This window comes from Pteropus alecto, unplaced genomic scaffold (assembly GCF_000325575.1).
Source record: "Pteropus alecto unplaced genomic scaffold, ASM32557v1 scaffold57, whole genome shotgun sequence".
In the NCBI taxonomy this organism is placed as follows: domain Eukaryota; kingdom Metazoa; phylum Chordata; class Mammalia; order Chiroptera; family Pteropodidae; genus Pteropus; species Pteropus alecto.
Genome location: NW_006442508.1, coordinates 6,272,102 through 6,294,380, shown reverse-complemented (window position 1 = coordinate 6,294,380; position 22,279 = coordinate 6,272,102). Strand labels below are relative to the sequence as shown.

Genomic DNA, 22,279 nt, shown 5'->3' with positions numbered 1-22,279 from the left:
TTGAATGATTGATAGTTTCGTTTTTAATACACTTCTATAATCCTGAAACAAACCTTAAAACCTTACAAATGGCTGATATTTTAAAGGCAATTTTAATAAAGTCAAGTTTTCTATAATATTTCATTCAAAGTTAAATGGAGTGTAACAGGTTTAAGCGTTTAATTTCTTAGTGTTTATTTCCCAATGATACCTTCCCAAAGAAAATTAAGCACCTTGTAAAAGACCACGTATTAAAAATAAGCACCAAATTATCTACATAGCAATGTTAATATAACTCTTCCACAAGCTTGCAAATTTAATTGCCTCATACTTTCATCTTAATTTCACTGAGCAATAATCACTCTAAAGTGATTTCTTTGTATTTCATAGAAATTTAAGTTAGCATACTTAAATCAACAGGCATGGTCTTGCATCCTACCTTAATTTTTCTATATCCTTGTAAATTTATTCCAAGAACAATTTTGGGGGGAAAGGTAAGCATTATTTCTCCTACGACACCAAACGAAAGCAAATTACATAGAACATACATGAAAAAACAATTACCCGATTCTATTATGAAATACAATTATAAAATGGTACCTCGAAACAAGCTTTAAACTGAATAATTGATTAGAATATACATCTCTAAGTGTATATACAAATCATATAAAATATATCTGGACTATATCTAAAAATGACATCCAAGAAAAAAATTATACTAGGCCCCATTAGGCAATTTTAATATTTATATAATCATACAGTGTTCTAGGGGTTCTCAAATATTGATGAAATGACTTGATAATGTGACAAACATAAGTTATAGCGAATAGTTATTATTAACCTACAATAATCGTCATAATGGCTAACCTTTACTTAGCACTGGGAAAGGGTTAGGCACTATGCTTGTGTTCTTACTATTATATTCATAATGAAGGGAATGGGGTTTAACTAGCTTCCATAATTTGCCCAAGGCTACACAGCTACTAAGTGAGAGAATCAGAATTAGAATTTTTAGAACAATCTAGGAAAGCAAACAAACACACATTATTAACTCTAAAGTACCAAAAAAATCAGCAATTATTTATATACAATAATTTATATTTAAATACATATAAGAAGCATTCTTTCCATTTGCTAAATCTGGCATTAGCTGGGTAATCTTGATTTTGTTCATTATATAATCACTGTAAAATATTACTTCCTACAGGTATTTTTTGATGGCGAGACTGCATCAACATTTCAACTCTCTAACCTTGGTATGTGATAAGGCCTTAAATGTCATCAAATGATTCATAGCACTGTTTTAGTAAAATGCTCTATGACTTTAAAATGAAAACCATGGGCCTTTACTATTATTTTCATTTTTCTATACAATATTACAATTTTTTTTCCTAGTTAGACATGAGTATAAGACTAGACATGAGTATAGATTACTCCTGACTATAAAGAAAAAAAAATAGAACTAATATTTCCTTATCTAAATACAGCTCACATAACCTTACAAAGGAGAAAAGTTATTTTATTCTCTTTATAGATATTTTAAAACAAAAGTTGAGAAACCCACTGAAGAATTCTAACAATGAACAAAGTTCAGAATCCTACAGGTTTCAGCTTAAACATCACTTCTTCAGAGAAGCCTTCCCTAACCATTTGCTCACATAAAATGAAGACAACTCTACCACCAGAACAAGCCTTCAAGTCATTTTTCTCCCAAAACAAAAAGTATGTCCCCTAGTTGAACTCTTGGTCAGTCAAAAGACCCTTACATTTGTTCAGAATATACTTCTGTTTACTATTATAAGACTTTTGAACCTAGATATCTTTTATTGTGAACTGGTAACTAGAATGGAACAGACTCTAGTCTGACAAATTTAGAATTACTATATTATGAACTGAGAGTCTACATAAGAGCACTAAAGTCAACCCAAGAAATATACCAAATGCTTTGGGATCTCAGAAGGAAGAGTGACAGCATATGTCCACAAGAACCTGTGAAGTCTTTTCACAGACTGAAATGGGTACCCACCTTTGGGCTCAAAGCTATCTTTTAGCTCTTCATATTTTCTCACCTGGGGAGAATATTCTAACTTTAAAATCACCTCTAAAGGGATTGATAACTTTGAAATTTCTCTCTGTAGCCTTTCCTTCTTTCCAGAGGTTCTGCAGTGCTCGTATTTGCCCACTGGGCATTTGCACTTGGATGCCTGTCTTGCTATCATCTCCAATTTATTCTGAATTTAATGCCCCTTATTTCTATTAGTGGTACACTTATCCTTCAAAGCTCAAATCACAGTTCACCAAATTCAATTAGGTTCTTCTTCACAATACCTCTTCCATGAATCCTGTCCCGTAGTTTGCTTTTACTTCCAGTAGTATCCTGGATTCATTAGCATAAAAAGATCTACTTTATTAGCAGAGGCTATTCCCATGACTCAAGGAGACCAATATTCCTAAAGCACAGCTTTTACCACATACTTCTTTGCTGAAAAGATGGATTCCTTAACTCTAAAGGAACATATCTAGGATGGTTAATGTCATGGATCACCCTCACTGGGCCATAGGGTGTGTTCAGCTATCTGGCTAAACAGTATTTCTAAGTGTGTCTGTGAGGGTGTTTCTGGAAGAAATTAGCATTTGAACTGATGAATTGAGTAAAGCAGATGGCCATCCGGTGGGCATCACCCAATCCACTGAGGGCCTGAAAACAACAAAAGGCAGAGGAAGGCTGAATTTTCTCTTTGCCTGACTGTTGAACTGGGATACTAACCTTCTGACCGCAGCACTCCTGGTTTTCAGGCCTTCAGACTTGGACTGAAATCCACATCTTCAGCTCTCTAGCTCTCAGGCTTTCAAACAACACTGCCAACCCTCCTGGGAACCTAGCTTGCAGATGGTAGGACTTCTTAACCTCCACAATCCCATGACACAATTCCTCAAAATCAATCTCATTCCTATTGGTTCTGTTTCTCTGGAGAATCCCGACTAATCAATGTCCTGGTGATAAAGTCCCTCCAGGTAAGTCTCAAACTCCCTTTTTAACTTTTTATTTCTCATTACTGCTCCTTTATTTGGTTACTCCCCTCCCCAGGCCAACTTAATATACTCACTATCCCAGAATATTCCATAAACCTTCCAACCTTTGAAATGAAAATGACACCATAAGCCTGTTTCTAAAGCAATTAACATATTAGATTCAGAATTTCACCAATCTGTTCTAGTGATTCTTAAAAAGTAGATACATTTCTTATAAAAGAGAATTCCAGAAAATTAACATTATAAATTCTGTAATTCATTTTTCATAAAAGCCACAAAGACTTAAATATATTCCTCCTCTTTGATCTAGTAATTCTATATAATGATTTAAATGTTAAAATAATAATAAATCTTCAAAACTTTTATATAAAAATACCCACTGAAGCATAAATTCTCAAAATTATATAATATGAGAAATATTTAAATAAATTACCTTAGAGTCATATGGCAATGTAGCTGTTAAAAATATTTTCTTGAAGGATAAAGACATGGGAAGTATTTATAGTGTAATATTAGGCTGAAAGAATTAGAAAAACAATATGTGTAGTACAATCTCAATTTTGTAAAAATACACCCACACAATGTGCACAGAACACACCAGTGTTATAAACAATTGCCTCTGGACACTAGCGTTGCAGGTATAATTCATAAATGTAGGCATATAATACATAACACAGTTCAAAACTCACCTTATCAGACTTGATTCTTGGCAATGCAGGCTTTCTGTTTCATAAATATTGTAAATAAAAGTCTCCACCAGAGCAAATATGCTTCTAAAAAGACCTCCTATTACGAATACTCTATGTTGTTGCTGCAGTGGGAAGGTTTTTATTGGCTCTAGTTTGGTGCCCAAAAAGAATATTCTTCTCCATTTTTCAGAAACCTTTTTCTCCATAGTTAGCTCTTTTTTCATATTCCATCTTATTTTTAATATCCATTCACATTTTTCATACCCCATCCTCTTCTAATCCCAAACTCTAACATCTAGGATTAAAAACTATCTGCTTGCTTTCCTTCTTATAGTCTGAAGTTTAATTCTTTCAATTCCACTTACATGTAAGTTATAGAATCTTTTGCTTTATCAGCTTCTGGGTTGATAATGGCTATATGTACTCTTGTAATCCTATGATACCTGGATTAAATTCACTGTAGGTCTTCTATAAATATTAGTTGAAATCAGCACTATTGCCACCATAAAAAGGGTCCTGGTTACATCTAAGGGGAAAACAGTAACATCCTGCATATTTCTAAATGACACACGTGTTTTCTCTAACTCAGTTCCTGTTATACTCACCTACTGTAAACTTTAGTTACTAAATTGTTGATCTGTTTGTCAATTTTGTATTTTCGGTAATCTTCCAAGCCATCTTTAATTGCGATAATTGTAAGGACCACCACCAGAGGCAGCATCGTAATTTCCTTTTGGAAGGCTTCTACCAAAGGCACCCAGTTCAGAACGACTAGAAACAGGAAATATAAATTGGCCGCTCTACAATCCAAACACATATAAAGAGGTGTTAACAAATCACATAAATGCCTAAATTGAAAGAGGCAAAATATCTTTAGAGTGCTTTCCTACAAGTTTCTATTAGTTGATTTTGGATGCTACGAAATAGAGAACTAGCAAAATCATATCTGAACGAACAATTTATTACTCCTGTAGATATCTAGCTCAAGGCATACTTTAATAAATAAGAGGTATTATTTATTAAATACATCATAGTAAATATTGGAAGGTGACAGTCTTGAGTTTTGTAACATATGATATAAAAGCATAATAGAAAATACTATTTTCTTTTTAAAAGATCAAAAAATTTAGAAGAAATTCAGTGTTAATGCACTGTAAAAATAAACTTTTAAGTAACCCAAAAGTCTAGCCTTCAGAAGTTAATTTGTATGTCGAAAGGTCACATTCAAACAAGGCTCAACGTAAGTAGAAAAGAATGAGGGGTTTTTCCTGCCCTTGAGACCAAACTTTCAATGTCTGCTTTTATGCTATTGAGAACTACTTTTTCAGGAACTCTTCCTCCATTCCTCTATTTTATACATTAAGTACTCATCCACTGGCCCCTAAGGTGAATTCAAGTGGCCTCTTTCCTTAGAAAACAAAATCTCGATGCTGCATAGCCCTTGAAAAATATGGTAACATATTTTTCCTGTTACCATCAAACTTCTCAAAATCTATACACATTTCTCATTCTTCACCTCCAACTCCTTTTTACTCTGAAAATTTCTTTCTTAACAACTTTTTGCTACTTTTTTGGCTTCAATTATTTCCATGTGGACTGCATTCAAACCTACAATGCTGGCTCTGAAATCTTCAAGTTTCAGATTTGAATTCCATGAAGTGTAATAGATTGCAAACTCCATAAAAGATAGAAACACCCATAGCATTTAAAGGTATTAATTCAACAAATTCACATTTATAAACATATCCACTGTTCAGTAAGTGCATATAGAACATATACAGAGTGAATAATAAGAATGAATAATGACTAATGAGAATCTCTATACTCACACTAGCATCTCAATTTCAACATTTACAAAAACAAAATAATCTTCCAGTGAAGCTTCTTTCTATTTCTGTCTTTATCCGTTAATCCTCCTGGTCATCTCTCCTCAACAGGGTCACATCATCTTGTTACTTAATTCCCCATGACTAATCCATAGTATCTATGATAGATTATCCTTCTTTTCATTCCCACATTGATCTATGCTCAGGTCTCCATTACTACTCACCAGGACATACACAGTACCTTTCTAAATGTTCTCTCTGCCTTCCATTTGCCTCTCATTGTACTAGGGGGAAGGCGAGGACTACTTCCCAGACTGCAAGCAAACCTGCGCTACTGCCTTTCTGCTTTTACTCATACTCCTTCCTCCATGTGAAATGACATCTCTGCCTTGAAAATCTCACTCACCCTCTATAATTAAGTTCAAATGCCACTTCCTCTTCTATTGCTCTAGCTATTATTACTTCTCTTTTTGAGGCTTCCATTCTACTTGGAAGCATTTTATAATGCTCGTCACACCTACTAGGTCTTTTCGTTGTTTGTATACACATCCTATTTCTCTTGCTAAACAACAAAGTCCATAAGAAGCACCATTTAGACTTGCATTTCCTTCAGTGCTTAAATTCATAGGAGAGCTTCAATAAATACATTTTAGGCTGAATTATATTGTTGTTTCACCTAATAACTTCTTACATTTGCATTTTCTTCAGAGCTCTACTTCTCCATAATATCAAGTAAGGACAAGCTAAAATTAAAATGCAATGTGGTTTAGTGGAAAGAACGTAAAAGCAAGAGTGAGAAGACTCAAGGCTATAGCCTTTGGCTGCTACTTATCACTGGCATAGCACTGGCTAAATTGTAGTGTCAAACTTAGTTTCCTAATATATAATGAGGATAATAATATCTTCTCCGGTCAAGAGAAAACATCTTACCAATGATAAAGTGCTATGTGAATGTAGGGGGTCATCATTCTACAAGACTCCACTAGAATCATCAAAGATTAATTATGTCACAAGTCTTAGGCTTAGGTAATATACAATGTTATGAAAAATCTTCTGTATCAACTAGAAGGACGAGGGAAAAATTTTAATCATTTCTATAAATAAATGAATGAATAAATAAATAAATAAGTACATGTAAAAGAAAAATATATATAATTTTTTTTTTCAAAAAATAAAAGTACCTGTGAAATTGTTCAAATAAATTTCTTGGCACAAAATTCAGAAGTGTGTACTTTGTAGTTCGTATTCGATTATTCACGTAGGTTCCAGAGAACTTTTCATAGTCTTCCTTGAAGTGCTGGAGGTGAGGAACCACCACCCTGTGCTTTCCTGCCAGTTTGGGGGTCTGAGAGGACTTGCACCCGCAGGCAAGCAGCGAGGAATAGTTGTATGGCCTCTCATTGTCATCCCTGTTTGTACTGCCCATCAGCCGTTGCCAGTGACATCGGGCCCATTGAAGAGGTTCAGTCATATCCAAAATGTGGTGAGATCCAGGTTGTGTAGGTGATCTGGCAAAAAAAAATAAACTCAGTCCACTAAAATTCCTCATAAGTTTCTGGAAAGTCTTAAAGAATATTTAGGATAGTAAAATGAAAATTTTTTTTCTGTACCAAATAAATATGACTCAATGATTCAAGGTACAAATGGGAAAACAAACTAGTAACTAGAACTCCATTTTAACCAAAAATCTTTGGCTGATCATATGATAATCTAATCAACAAGAGACAGCATCTAAAATGCCATTCCATAACTTGAAGCAAATAATTTGGGCAAATGTGTACAAGTTTCTAAGTAATCTGATCATCAGTTTTCTCATGTTTGAAACAGGAATGCTACATTTCAGGAAACTGTGAGGACTAAATGAATACCACGTAAGTCCTGCAGTGTAAAGCCTGATATAGAGTAGGCAGTCAATGAAACTCTTTGTGCAGATTACAAAAATGGCCACAAATTCTTTCCTTCCCTGTATGCATATCCCTTTACCCATCAAGTGGTGGAGTCTTTCTCTACCCATTGAATCTGGACTTGAGCAAGTGCCTTTCTTTGGCTAACAAAACACTAAACATGACACAAGCAGAGACTTGAAAAGTGCTTGCTCATGGGACTCCCACTGCTCTTGAGAACCCTGTGGCCACTACCATGTGCGTGAGCCCAGGGTGGTCTACTAGATGATGAATACACATGACCCACTCACTTCTTGGCTCCTGTCAACATATGGGTGAGGCCACTGACTTCCATCTGACTTCTAACACCTGAGTGTGCTCAGATAACATAATCTAGAGCAGAGATGAACTGTCCCAACAGAGCTCAGCCCAAACTGCCAACGAACCAAACTGTGAGTCAATAAATGTTACATCATCAAGTCTTGGGGTGGTTTGTTATAAAATAAAATCTAACTCTTATACGATCTCTTCCTTATTTTCCTTATTTCCGAGGTTTTCTTTTTTTCCAAAAAATTCAGCCCTGCCTACAATGTAAGCTTATTAACTAAAAAAAATAAAAAAGAAAAAACTCTAATATTTATTAAAAGCACACGGTATTCTAAGCACTTTGCAAAGCACTTTACATGCATTATCTTAATATTATAACATCAGTCTATGGCCAGGCCACTCTGAATGTGCCTGATCTCATCTGATCTTGAAAACTAAGCAGGGTCAGGCCTGGTTAGTACTTGGATGGGAGACCACCTAGGAAGCCCAGGTACTATAGGCGTTTCTTTTTTTTTAGGCAAGGCAACCCTTGGTTGACCTCACAGATTGCAAGGACCTTGTCAGCTTACAATCCCTTATCTTTTTATTATTTTTTTATGCCTACAGCACCTGATCTTTCTAGGTGGTCTCCCGTCCAAGTACTAACCAGGCCCGACCCTGTTTAGTTTCTGAGATCAGACAGGATTAGGCTTGTTCAGGGTAGCATGGCTGTAGACTTGCAGGCATTTAAAAACAAAAATAAAACTCATCAAATTAACATCAATCTGATAACACAGGTATTATTTCTATTTTACAAAAGAGTAAACGGGCTTAGAGAAGTTAACTTGCTGAAATTCATGGTTAGTAGTCAGATAAGGCTGATTCAAACCAAACCTTTCTAACTCAACAGTTTCTGCTTTTAACTGTCCATGAGCTACATTTATCTTTATAACCAGAGTAACTGGAATTCAGTAGATACCCAATAAAAGTTCATCCAGGAGGTAATAAGCATTTTAGTAAGCGTGTGGAGGGCAAGGTCTGGAGGCCTTGGTTTCTATCCTTGATTTATCAATGCCATTACATGTACTTATCCTCTTCGACTGGCGCTCACCTCTGGAGTCTTATTTAGTAAATCTACAAGTGTGTCCTGATGATGTGAATTGTTAACAAAAGACCCCAGATGAATCTGATTCAGGTGACCCATGACTTCATCTGGAGAAAAACTAGATTCATGTTCTAGAAGCTACACTAGGCTAGAAATACAGAGATGGTTAAGACCAAGCTTCCCTTCTCTAGGAGCTTAGGGTCTAGGAAAGTAATAGGCATAGAAATATATAAACGCAACCCAGGTGCAAAATAGTGTTCAAGGCACTAAGGTAGTCTGGGCAAATTATTTACGCTTACTTTCTTTCCAAGTATTTTTCTAAGTGTGTAACATGTCAACTCTTTTCTCTGAAATGTTATGCTAATCAGAAATTAACAGTTTCCACATAAGGACATTAAAAACGTATCTAGCTTTCATGGATCTGAAATCATAAATCATTACCTTGCAGTATTGGAAGTTTTAGCCCAACTATATTAGGTACTTTTAGTGAATTAATGTTTTAATAATCCATTCTTGCTAACACATTTATTTCCTATATATTGGTCCTTAAGTAATCAAAGAGATTACAGTTACACAGCATCACTTTATTACTGCATTTACAGAAAATCAATTGAATCATAAATAATAATCTTCTAAAAATCCATAAAATCTTTAAAAATTACATGACCTAAAGTAAAATAATAACAAGAAATAAGAGCAAAAAATCACTTTTAATGGAAAGAATGCAATAGCCTCCAAATGTGTGTATTTGTGCCTGGATATTGGACCCACTATCTATAACTTCTATTATCAGTGAGAGAAAATATCCATAAAGTCGGTCCTACCATTTTTACACTAGTAATAGAAACAAGGAAAAAAATGTTCTGTCTCTGTCCAGTTATTCTTTGGCGTTTGCTCTCTAAAATATTTGTTCATAGAGAGCTAAACAAACGAACATTCACTGGCCAAAATAATTCTATCTTTTCAACATAATTTTTAAAAAGCGTATCTTTGAAGTAATTTGCAAAGCCTGGTTTTCACTTCAGTATATAGAAATAGCTTCTAACCTAGATTAGGATATTTGGTCCTGCCCCAAACAGCCACAGAGACATTTGGCCTACACCAAAACATCCTTAAAATCTGGTCCTATTAAAAAAGTCTGTAAGCACATTTGGTCCATGCCAAATGGTCCCCGATATTTAATCCTGTCAAAAACATCTATGCTTAGAAAATGTCCTTGGGTTCAAATAGCCCATGTTTATTCATACTTTTGGTTTATAGGATTAATACATAAAAAATACTATCATGGATCAAAGAGCTTTAGGCGTAGACCAGTGTCTAGGAGGATGTTTTGAACAGGACCAAATGTCCTGCAAGGCTTAACCTATAACTAGTGATGACAGTTTTAGTTATTAAACTGCTCATAACATATCTATAAATCTTCCCCAGAATAAAGATGTCAGATAGTGCTTTTCAGTGATTCAATAGATAATGTCAAATATTTAATATAAATATTAAGTGCTTTTCATGCATTTTGCCCCCTAAATATCAGGTGACCATTATGACGAACCTTAAATTTTTTACAAGGTTTAAATCAATACAATTTTATACCATTTCTGGAAACTTTAAAAGAGAAATTTTCATTTGTAATTACAGAAGATCCTTGAATAGCATTTAGTTCAACATTGTTTTATTATAAGGTTGATGAAATATCATAGAATTTAACTTGTTTATATCAATTAGCCTATGGTAAGAGTGGTTTTGTTACAGGTCATTTCACTTAAAGTCACAAAACCTATCAACAACGTTATGTGAGGACTTACTGCAAAATCTTATTAAGATAAGGGTGTGTGTATCCCTCTAGTATCCAAATCTCATACAGTAATATAGACTCTACTTAGTTTTAAATTTCAGAATACAATTTCTTGAGGATGCAATTAAACAAATATGACACATGGGTGATGTTAACTTCTGGTAATTCATGGTTTATCTAATAACCACATACTAGCAAAAATACTTACTGGCTTACAAAAACAATCAGCTTTTCATTCCACATATCTACTCAAGAACCTTATTTTTTTCCACTCAGTTCCACAGAAACAAATCTATTACTAGAAGACATTTCATAGCCAAAGTATTCCTAGGTCCACCTTCCTCTGTACTTTTTCAAAGTCTTTAAACTTACATTAGTTGTTCTATTTAGTAACACACTGCCCCCTCTTTCCCCTGGCTCACTGCTCTTCTCAGCATCCTTCCTGAGCCATGGAATTTCTGTCCTATTTTCCAAGGGCAGGTGGCCTGCCATTTTGTAATGATTCTCTCTCCCTTCAGCACTGCCACTGTTTTCTTGAAAAGTGATTATTGGATCAAAGGACTGATCTACACGAGAGAAAAGTTACTAGTGTTCAAGAGATAGAAAAATAAAAGAGCAGGTGTAGAGGTAATTAACAATTAACATATGCTAAAATCCTTTCAAATTTCCAGCTTAGAAATTAAATCATCTTATACTGAGCAAGAATGACCAAGGATCTACTTAATCGCTCTAGCTCAGTGCTTTCAAAATTTGTTATTCACCAAGCAGTTAGAAATACATTCTATAATGCAACCTGAAACACACATACGTATATAAAAGAAAAAAAATCCTACAAAACAATTCCACCATTATTATTTGCAATGCATGCATTTTCTACTCTATAGTATTCTCTTTCATTCTCATTTATTCATCCTCTCTCCCCATCCTTCCCTCCCTCTCTCTCTCTCTTCATGTAGCTCCCTCATTTTAATACTGATCAAGACGCACTGAGTTGGTTCCAAAGTCCACTAATGTGCTGCTATTCACACTCTGGAAAGACACAGATTACATATGGCTCCACAATGGGTTGAAGAACATATCCACTTTCAGTTCCTTTTATGGCAGAAAGCATTAAAAGACAGCAGTTGGACTAGAAGGTTCTTGGGAAGGCAACACTTTACTCATCATAGCCAGGAGCAAGTAGCCTTTTAATCTTCCCCATCTACCCCAATAAACTTAAAAGTATATTAATTCCTAGAGGAGGTTCTGTTATTAATAATTCACATAAATATTCAAGAAAATTTCTTTAAGATATGAAAGAAAAGCAAATCAGAGTAAGTTGTACCTCATCAATAATCAGCAAGAATCATATTTTAAAGCTTAGACTTTAGAGATTATTTAATCTGGAAGTCACAAACCAGCAGCCCTAAGCAAAATTCTGTCTAATGAAGTATTCTGCATCATACTGTTAGCAAATACATTGTTCCAATTTTTTTAAATGCAGAATATTTTTAAATGGAGATAAATTCACACAAAATATTGATAATTGGCTTCTTTAAAAACAACAACAACAACAACATAATATTGGGTACATTTTTCACATGGTAACAATTATCAGAAGCTTTTTCACTATAGCTCCTGACCCTAAGCACTCTGCTTACCACTCTTTGACAAGTCAAATTCCTCCTGCTCTGTAGACCAAGGCTCAAATATCAGTTGCACTACTTATCAGCTATGTGACCTATGTAATTAACCTCTGGGCCTCAGCTTGCTAATCAGTAAAATAAGATACCATTAAGAGTCATAGACACACTGTAGACAATGTTGGTCTCTCCTCTTTGGCTGTTTCTTCAGTCATAAATAAGGCAAAGCTGGAAACCCAGTAAATTGGTCTGTGTCCAAACTTTCAATATATTGCTTTCAAATTAAATAAAGTTGTCCAAGTTTAAGTAAATGTGCAGTTCAGTGTATCTGTTGACACTTGAGAAGTAATCAGCATTAAGGAGGATATAAATAGAAAACCAAACAATCACAAAAGACAGGCATGATATAAAATGACCTTTATGTTACCTGATCTCATCCACAACCATTCTCTCCAAAACTCATTCCAATTATGTTCATGAACAAACTATAATTCAGTTGTCTGGTGTTTACCAAGCTCCTCTGATAAGAATCTTCTGGGGACCCTGTTAGTCATAGTCGTCTAGGATCCACCCCTGGAGATTCTGATTCAGAGGAGCTAGATTGGGGCCCATGAATGGAGAATTCAGTTAGTACTCAGATGACGCATCAGGGAGGCTGCAAAGCATAGCCTATATCCTGCACCTCTGGAAATGCTGCCCTCTCTTTCTGGAGTGCTAGTCAGTCATATTGCCCATTTATCACAACAGCCCTACTAATCCTCTAGACTGTTTTAGCTTTTAACTTTGAAGTGGAGGACACTGATAAGGATCCACACAGGAGATACAGTAGGGCACTCCCTGCTCTGCTCACATTACAAACCTCAGCCTTGCTCAGTCACTGCACTTGTTACAGTGTGCATTCAGGTAGCTTCATTCTTCAAAGTCAGCGAATCTCTCTAATTCCTTTCCAGAGTCCATAGATTCTAATCTTAGCCAAAGTTAGATGATCAAGAACATAGTACTTATTCATTTCCAATTTGGATGCCTTTTATTTCTCTTTGTCTGATTGCTGTAGGTAGGACTTGCAATGTTATGTTGAACAGAAGTGGTGAAAGTGGGCATTCATGTCTTGTTCCCAATCTTAAGGAAAATGCTTTTAGCCTTTCCCCATTGGGTATAATAATGTTAGCTGTAGGTCTGTCATATATGGCCTTTATTATGTTGAGGTATGTTCCCTCTGTTCCCACTTTGCTGAGAGTTTTTATCATGAATCGATGCTGAATTTTTTTCAAATGCTTTTTCTCCATCTATTGATATGATTATATGATTTTTATCTTTCAATTTGTTAATGTGGTGCATCACATTAATTGATTTGTGGATTAAACCAACCTTACATCACACGAATAAATCCATCTTGACCATGGTGTATAACATTTTAGTGTATTGCTGTTTCAGTTTGCTAATATTTTGTTGAGGATTTTTGCATCAATGTTCATCAGGGATATTGGCCTATAGTTGTTGTTGTTGTTGTTGTTGTTTTTTGTATTGTCTTTGTCTGGTTTTGGAATTAGGGTAATGGTGGCTTTGTAAAAAGTTAGGAAGGCTTCCCTCCTCTTGAATTTTTTGGAATATTTTGACAAGAATAGGTGTTAATTCTTTGAATGTTTGGTAAAATTCACCTATGAAGCCATTTAGTTCAGGACTTTGTTTTTTGAGTTTTTGATTTCTGATTTGATTTCTGATTTGATTTCGTTGGTGGTAATCAGGTTCAGATCTTCTATTTCTTCTTGATTCAGTCCTGGAAGATTGTATGTTTCTAGGAATGTATCCATTTCTTCCAGACTGTCCAATATGTTGGCATATAATTGCTTGTAGTATTTTCTTATAATCTTTTGTATTTCTGTGGAGTCCATAGTTACTTCTCTTTCATTTCTGATTTTATTTGTTTGGATCCTCTCTTTTTTTTCTTGATGAGTCTGGTTAAAGATTTATCAATTCTGTTTATCCTTTCAAAGAACCAGCTCTTGGTTTCATTGATCTTTTGTATTGTTTTTATTTTTAGTCTCTATTTATTTCCAATCTGATCTTTATTATTTCCTTTCTTCTACTCACTTTGAGATTTTTTGTTCTTTGTCTAGTTCCTTTAGGTATAAAGTTAGACTGTTCTTGTTCCTTGACGTAGGCGAAGTTAGACTGTTTGAGATTTTTCTTGTTCCTTGACGTTCCTTGACGTTCCTTGATGTATTGCTATGAATTTCCCTCTTAGGATGCTTTCACTGTGTTCCATAGATTATGAGTTGTGTTTTCATTTTTATTTGTCTCTTGATATCTTTTTATTTCTTCCTCGATCTCATTGTTAATCCATTCATTGTTTAGTAGCATGTTGTTTTGCCTTCATGTGTTTGTGTATTTTCTAGTGTTTTTTTTTTTTCTTGTAGTTGATTTCTAGTTTCATACCATTATGGTCAGAGAAGACACATGATATTTCAATCTTCTTAAATTTATCGAGACTTGTTTTGTGATCTAACATGTAGTCTATCCTGGAAAATGTTCCATGTGCACTTAAGAAGAATGTATATTTGCTACTTTGGGGTAAAAACTCTGGAAATATCAATGAAGTAAAATTGTTATTATTTGAAGATGACATGGTATTATATATAGAGAACCCTAAAGATTCCACCAAAAAACTGTTAGAACTGATCAATGAATTCAATAAAGTAGTAGGATACAAAATTAATATTCAGAAGTCAATTGCATTTTTATACACCAATGATGAACAGAAAGAGAAATTAAGAAAACAATCCTATTTACAATTGCATCAAAAACAATAAATACTTAGGAATCAAACTAACCATGGAGGAAAAAACTTGTTCTCAGAAAATTATAAGTCGTTGAAGAAAGAAATTGAAGGAGATACAAATAAATGGAAGCATATGCTGTGCTCATGGCAGGAAGACTCAACATCATTAAAATGGCCATACTACCCAAAGCAATCTATAGATTCAGTGCAATCCCTATCAATATACCAATGGCATTTTTCAGAGAGCTACAACAAATAATCCTAAAATTTATATGGAACCATAAAAGATCCCAAAGAGCCATGGCAATCTTAAGAAAGAACAAAGTTGGAGGTTCCCCACTAACTGGTATCAAACTATACTACAAGTCTACAGTAATCAAAACAGCATAGTACCAGTATAAAAACAGACACACAGATCAATGGAAGAGAACAGAGCCCAGAAATAACCCATGGCTATATAATCATTTAATCTATGGCAAAAGAGGCAAGAATATACAATGGAGTAAAGACAGTTTCTTCAACAAATGGTGTTGGGAAAACTGGACAGATATATGCAAAAAAATGAAACTAGACCACCTTCTTACACCATATACAAGAATAAACTCAAAATGGATTCAGGACTTACATGTAAGACCCGAAACTAACAGAAGAAAACATAGGCAGAAAACTCTCTGATATTGCTATTGGTAATTTTTTTCTGATATATCTCATCAGACAAGGGAAACATAAGAAAAATACACAAATGGGACTACATCAAACTAAAAAGTTTGCACAGCGAAGGAAACCATCAATAAAACGAAAAGAAAACCTACTGAATGAAAGAAGATATTTGCCTATAATACATCTGACACAAGGTTAATACCCCAAATTTATGAAGACTCATACAACTCGACAACAACGAAAAATGAAACAATCTAATTAAAAAATGGGCAAAAGATCTGAGTAGGTATTTCTCCAAAGAGGAAATACAGATGGCCAAGACATGTGAAAAAATGCTCAACGTCACTAATCATCAAAGAAATGCAAATTAAAATCACAATGAGATATCACACTTCACACCTGTCAGAATGACTATCATCAATAAATCAAAAAAGAAATGTTGGCCAAGATGTGGAAAAAAGGGAACTCTTGTGCACTGTTTCCGTCATTGGTGCAGCCATTACAGAAAACAGTTTGGAGGTTCCTCAAAATATTAAAAATAGAACTACGTTTTGACCCAGCAATTGCATTTCTGGATATTTATCCGAAGAAAATCAAACAATAATTTGTAAATATCTATGCACTCCTGTGTTCATGGCAGCACTATTCACAATAGGCAAGATATGGAAGCAATCTAAGTGCCCATCAATAGACAATTGGATAAAGAAGTTGTGGTTCATATATACAATGGAATATTACTCAGCTATTTAGAAAAATGAAATCCTACTATTTGCAACAACATAAATGGACCTAAAGGGTATTATGCTGAGTGAAATAAGTCAGACAAAGATAAATACCATATGATTTCACACATATGTGTAGTCTAAGGAACAAAAGAAATGAACAAATTAAACGAAAACAGACTCACAGATACAGAGAACAAACTGGTGATTGCCAGAGGGGAGGGGGGCTTGGGGGTGGTGAAAAAGATGAAGGGATGAAGAAGTACAAATTCGTAGTTACAAAACAGTCACAGGGATTTAGAGTATAGCATAGGGTATACATCAATATTATTGTAATGGCTATGTGTAGTGCCGGATGGGTGCTACAGTATTTGAGGGGATTACTTCATGTACTGTATAAAAGTCTAACTTTTTTTAATTTAAGAACTGAAGAAATAAAATAAAAAAAAGGACAGAGTATATATAGGGTTCAATACTGTCTGTGGTTTCAGGCATCCACTGGGGATTTAGCATGTATTCCCTGCAGATAAAAGGAGACTAATGTACTTCTGTTTTCTCACTAGATCTTTTACTCCCAGTTCAAGTGGAGGGAAAGCCAGGCTGAACAATGAAAAAGGAAACAAGATGTTTTTGTTTCCTTTTCCCATACGACCTCTTTAACTGGAGAGTCTGCCAGGCAACCAACTAGCTGAGGATAGTAACACCCTCTCTCAACTGTTCCCAGGGGTAAGTAGAGCAACCTAGTAGACAAAACCTCTAAGGAACAGCAATGTAAAACCTTTTTAGAATTTTTCAAGAACATTATTCATAATTCTAAGATTTAGCCCTCTCCACAAAGAGATGATTTGTCATGGTTTTCCGGTAATAAACAAAATGATCCCATGCTTTATTCAACCTGATACTATGCCACTGATTAGAACCCCAACTTGAGAATTAATTAAAAATTATTTTTTTTAACACACAAAGAACCAAGTGCTTAAACTTCAATTATCATCACTTAGAAACAGAATGTATGTTTCAAATCTAGATATTGTACCTCCAAGTAACCTGCTATCTTTAAAGACAAAGAGAAGATTTGGTATTTCATTAAAAAAGAAAAAAAATCTATAGCTTACCTAGGTTTTTATTAGTCTTCATTCTTAACTTCATTTTTAGTTTACGAGCAAACTACTACTACATGAGAATTTGGATTACAAAAAGCTTCCTGCTGGTTAGTTATAGGAAAATACCATTAAAGATTAACTGTGTGAAAAGCCTTGCATGCTCCTGGGCTGAGCATGGCAACTTGAAGCCTAACATTACACAGAAATGCAGTGTCAAAAGACATCTGACTCTGGACACCCTGTTTTGTTTTAATTAATTGACTTTAGCATTTTATCTAGAATTTAAAAGATAATTAATATGATCACAGATCCTAAAGATCAAGATTCTTAATACATTTTAAGACTGGGAGAGAGAGATTGGGTATGAGATTAATACAAATCAAATGCTATATATACTCAACTTGCAATAGTATTTCATGGCAAGGCAACTATATGGTAGAAAACAAAGTTTCATTGCAAGTAATCATTTATCACCATCATAGGAATATCTATAAATATTAAAAATATGTATGTGTAAATTTATTTATGATTGCCATGAGAAAAATACAAACCAATTTCACCTCTGAATATTGATGAAAAAAATCAATAAAATTTAGCAAATTAAATACAACTCAAAAGAATGACTGCTGTTTGGTTTCTAGGGGTTCGGAGTGGCCTCTGACAGCCAGCAAAGAAATAAAAGTCTAGACTCTACAACCACAAGAAACTGAGTTTTGCCAATAACCTAAATAAGGTGGGAAGTGGATTCTTCCCAGAATTTTTAGATAAGAACTCAGCCTGGATGACATCTTAATTTCAACCTTTGAGAACCTGAGCAAAGAACCCAGTGACCTGGACTTCTGATATAAAGAATCATATACTAATAAATTGGAGTTGTTTTAAGCCACTAAAATTTGTGGTAATTTGTAATATATAGCAATGGAAAACTAATGCAGAAGGCCCAAAATTAGATCCTTGTATAAACAGGAAAATAATATATTGCAAAAGTAGAATTTCGATTCAGTGGGAAAATGGCAATTTGTTTAATAACTGGAGTAAATGGTCTCCTAACCTAAAAATAAGAATGCTAAATTCCTACTTTACACATTAAAAATAGATTTTCTATTAAAATATTTTAATAAGTTTTAAAATGTAATAAATTCTAAATTGAAAATAAATCTTTAGATAGATTAATAACTTAAGTGTAAAAATTATGTAAATTTACTAGAAGAAAATTTAGAATATTTTTATTATTGTTACCCAAGCAAAATTTTCTTGAGAGAAGTTAGAAAACATGAATTATTTAACTATTTATCATCTATCTTATATAGCAAAAGTCATAAATAAAATTGAGACAATTATTGTACATAACTGGCAAACTCTTAGTACTTCTAGTATCCAAAGTGTTTATGCAAACTTACAATAAAAAAATGAAGAGCCCAATAAAATTGGGGAAAGAATATGATAAGCAATTCTCAGAAGAGAAAATTTAAAGGGCCAAAAACATAAAGGAGCACTCAACCTCACCAGTCACCAGAGAGTTGCACATTAAAGCTATCATGAAGATACTGCTTTTACCCATTTGACTGATAAAAATTAAAATGAATAAGTATCATCAGTATTAGCGAGGATGGGAAGAAACAAACCCTTTGGCAATAGGAGTGTGAACTGCTACAATCTTTTCCCCCACCAAAAAACAAAATTAACAATATTTATTAAAATTTAAAATACATATAACTATTGAAGATTAGCATTTTAATAGTGAATTGATGCAGCAATGCCACTTTGGGGAGTCTTATCCATAGACATAGGTATAAATACAAGACTGTATATTGTAGGGGTTTTTTTTTGGTAATCTAGAGATATTATGGAAGTCCTTCAATTGGAGGACTTTACATTGTGGAATATCATGCATCTATTACATTGTGGAATATCATGCATCTATTAAAAATGACATATTTCCAACCATTGACCTAGGCTGGTGACTATTATGTATTGTAAGGGAAAAAAAAGAGCAAATGACAGAAAAATATAAATATAATGATCCAACTTTGGTAAAAATGAAAGAGGAACAGACTAAAATGACTGATCTGGGATAAAAGAATAGTGAGAATGACAACGTGGATACAGTTTAAGTTTCGTCTTTGTTTACTACCTAACCAATAAACAAGATTTGCAAGGATATACACAAGATCTAGAATAAATGTGAGTGGGCACAGCTCCCATCACCTCCCTAATTCAAGAACATATGACCACTTAGTAGTTTTTTCAGCTATGAGCAATGAAGAACCTGCCAGGTCACAAGATCCCACTGCCTTTGCAAATTCTTAGGCTAGAAGAGGTGCCACATTAGCACACAAGGGTCTACTGATTAGTAATCAAGAACTATCTGACTGTATTACAGTTTCATAGGTCTAGGTTTTATTTCTTACTGCATTATTGAATCTACAATTGGCCTGTCCTTGGTTTACTTCACTTAATAACACAAAATGTCTGAATGTATGTTCACATACATTTGCAAGAACCTGGATAAAAGTACATAATAATTCACATGAGGCTATGAATTTAGTTATTTCAATGTGGGAATAAAAAGGGGATACGCAATTAACTTTTCTTTCTTATAATGAACATATATTGATTTATAATTTTTAAAAATTAATTTTCAAGGTTTTGCAGGAAGAGTTGTAATTAATAGCTTTGAAACAATCTAATGCTGCTCTAAGCATTAGATCAACATGATGCTAGATGATTCAATATTCCATTTATAGCAGCTGAAAATCCTTTTATTAAAGTCCTAAAATCTACAAGCTATAAATTTTAGGCATAAAATCAATTAAGATCAGAAATAAAGAAATATAAACCAAGCACTGCTTAAATAAGTACCAACATTTTTATAATAATTACTATTTACAAAATACACTTCACATATGTCATTTACGTTAACCTTTGCAACTTGGTATGAAATTTCACAAAAAGTCAAAGAGGTTTTATAAATCAAGGCATGCAATATTTGACTCCAAAGTCATGCCTTTCCAACTATACAATTCTATTTATATATAAAATTTTAAGTCATCAAATGTGATCATTTAAAACTAGGTAATTTCTACTTTTTTTCTGGAAGATATTAAAGACTAAAATCCTTCAATAAAAGAGTATACCTAAAATAACTTATCATACTATGTTCCTTCTTGTACACAAATGTACTTGAAAGCGGACACTTCTCAAAAACCCTGTTTTCCTTAATGATTAATGGAAATTTTGTAGCAGGGCAGATTATCAAAGGTAAATACAGGGTAATGAATTCTCTTGAGCCTAGTTAGTATTTAAAATTTTCTGAGATCATCACCAGCCAACAAACAACTTCAAATATATACATGAGCTTTAGACAAATATATACTTGTCTAAAAGAGAAAAACATTCTTACATGTAGCCATTTCAAGATGCTCTGCGTTTGTGGTTGTCCATTTCCAGCATGCATCAGAATGTCCTGAACCGCACCTCTGAGTTCTGACTCAGCAACTCTGGGATGGGTCTCAAGAATCTGCATTTCTAACAAGTTTCCAGGTAGTGCTTATGCTGCTGGTCCAGGGAATACACTTTGAGAACTACTACTCTATGCTAACTAACTTTATTTCAATATGTAAAGTTGAAATTAAGAGTGAATAGTTAATTACATAACACTCCTGTTACCGGGAATGTTGAGGCCAAGGCTATGTACTAATGACTTGACACCAATACTAGCAGATCTCCTTATCTAACGCTAGAATTAATTAAAATAGCAAAAGTCTAGTTTCTACAAAAATCCCCAGAGGTTGGTGATGAGACCTTTGAGGCTGATTCTTTCTGCAGATTTAATATAGTTACAATCGGTTTCAAACAACACTTCCAAAAGCTTTCAACAAGGCAGAATGATTGGTCCTGGCTTTTACAGACATATAAGCTTCTTCTCAACCAAGATGAGAAAACACTAACAAACTATGAAAGGTATTATATGCCTTAAACTTTGGAAGAAAGAGAAGTTATCTATCAGGGTCAATAAAAAAAAAAGCAGAGAAATGTTATAGCTATAAAATAGGAAATGTTTCACAGTAGACTCAAGATATGAGTCTCCTTATCCTGCATATCACAGGTAGCGCCCCCTGAAGCACAGTGAGCCCTGATAAAACTTAGGCTTGTTCCAATCTGGGTCATCTCTAACCCACTTGTCGAACTCTCTCTCTAAGAGGCTTATTACCTCAGGGAGACCAATTCATTATCCGACAGGTAATAAGCAGTAAGGTGGCAGTAAGATCATTTGATGTCTTTGCTGGTTTCTTTAATGCATCGGGTGCCAAGGTGACATGCTGTCATGACTCCCTTAGTAATTATTATCCTGCTCTCTATAAAACGAGAAAGTGTTTTTCTTTACCCCACATAATCTTTGAAAAAAGAAGATAAACAATTATAAATGTATCTAACATGGGCTTTGATGATGACAAGAGTCAATTTCTATAGTAGAAAAATTGTGGATATCGAATGATAGTCACATATCCTCAGTGATCTCCACTATGTGGGAGGAATCAGATTTACCCAATAGTCATCTTAGTGCTCTGTGTGCTATTTAATATTCTCTCTTAACTGAACTTCTTGAACTAAATCCTCAGTAAAAGTACATATTCTGTATTTTTTTTAGATATATACAAGAGGCCAGCTAAGGGTAACAGATCACCAAAAACATTAGTTTCTCTTGATAACTGGTATTATTATCATGGGAAGAATCTTATATAGGTACAGAAAAAACTAAGCCATGGTATTTTTCACT

At 34.2% G+C, this 22,279-nt stretch overlaps 1 protein-coding gene and 2 pseudogenes across 1 annotated transcript in view; 1 reads left to right on the top strand and 2 right to left on the bottom strand.

The window, feature by feature from the left end:
* Positions 1–22,279, bottom strand: part of ATP10D (ATPase phospholipid transporting 10D (putative)) — a 106,277-nt gene that overhangs the window by 67,594 nt on the left and 16,404 nt on the right. Inside the window, exons 2-3 of the mRNA XM_006922476.3 lie at positions 6,709–7,035; positions 4,307–4,501 (exon numbers count right to left, since the gene is read on the bottom strand). Coding sequence (XP_006922538.1) covers positions 4,307–4,501; positions 6,709–6,998 — 485 coding nt within the window. The 5' untranslated portion in view covers positions 6,999–7,035. The remainder of the gene's footprint in view (positions 1–4,306; positions 4,502–6,708; positions 7,036–22,279) is intronic.
* On the top strand, positions 8,121–8,239 carry LOC112471638 (annotated as a pseudogene).
* LOC112471534 lies at positions 8,335–8,453 on the bottom strand (annotated as a pseudogene).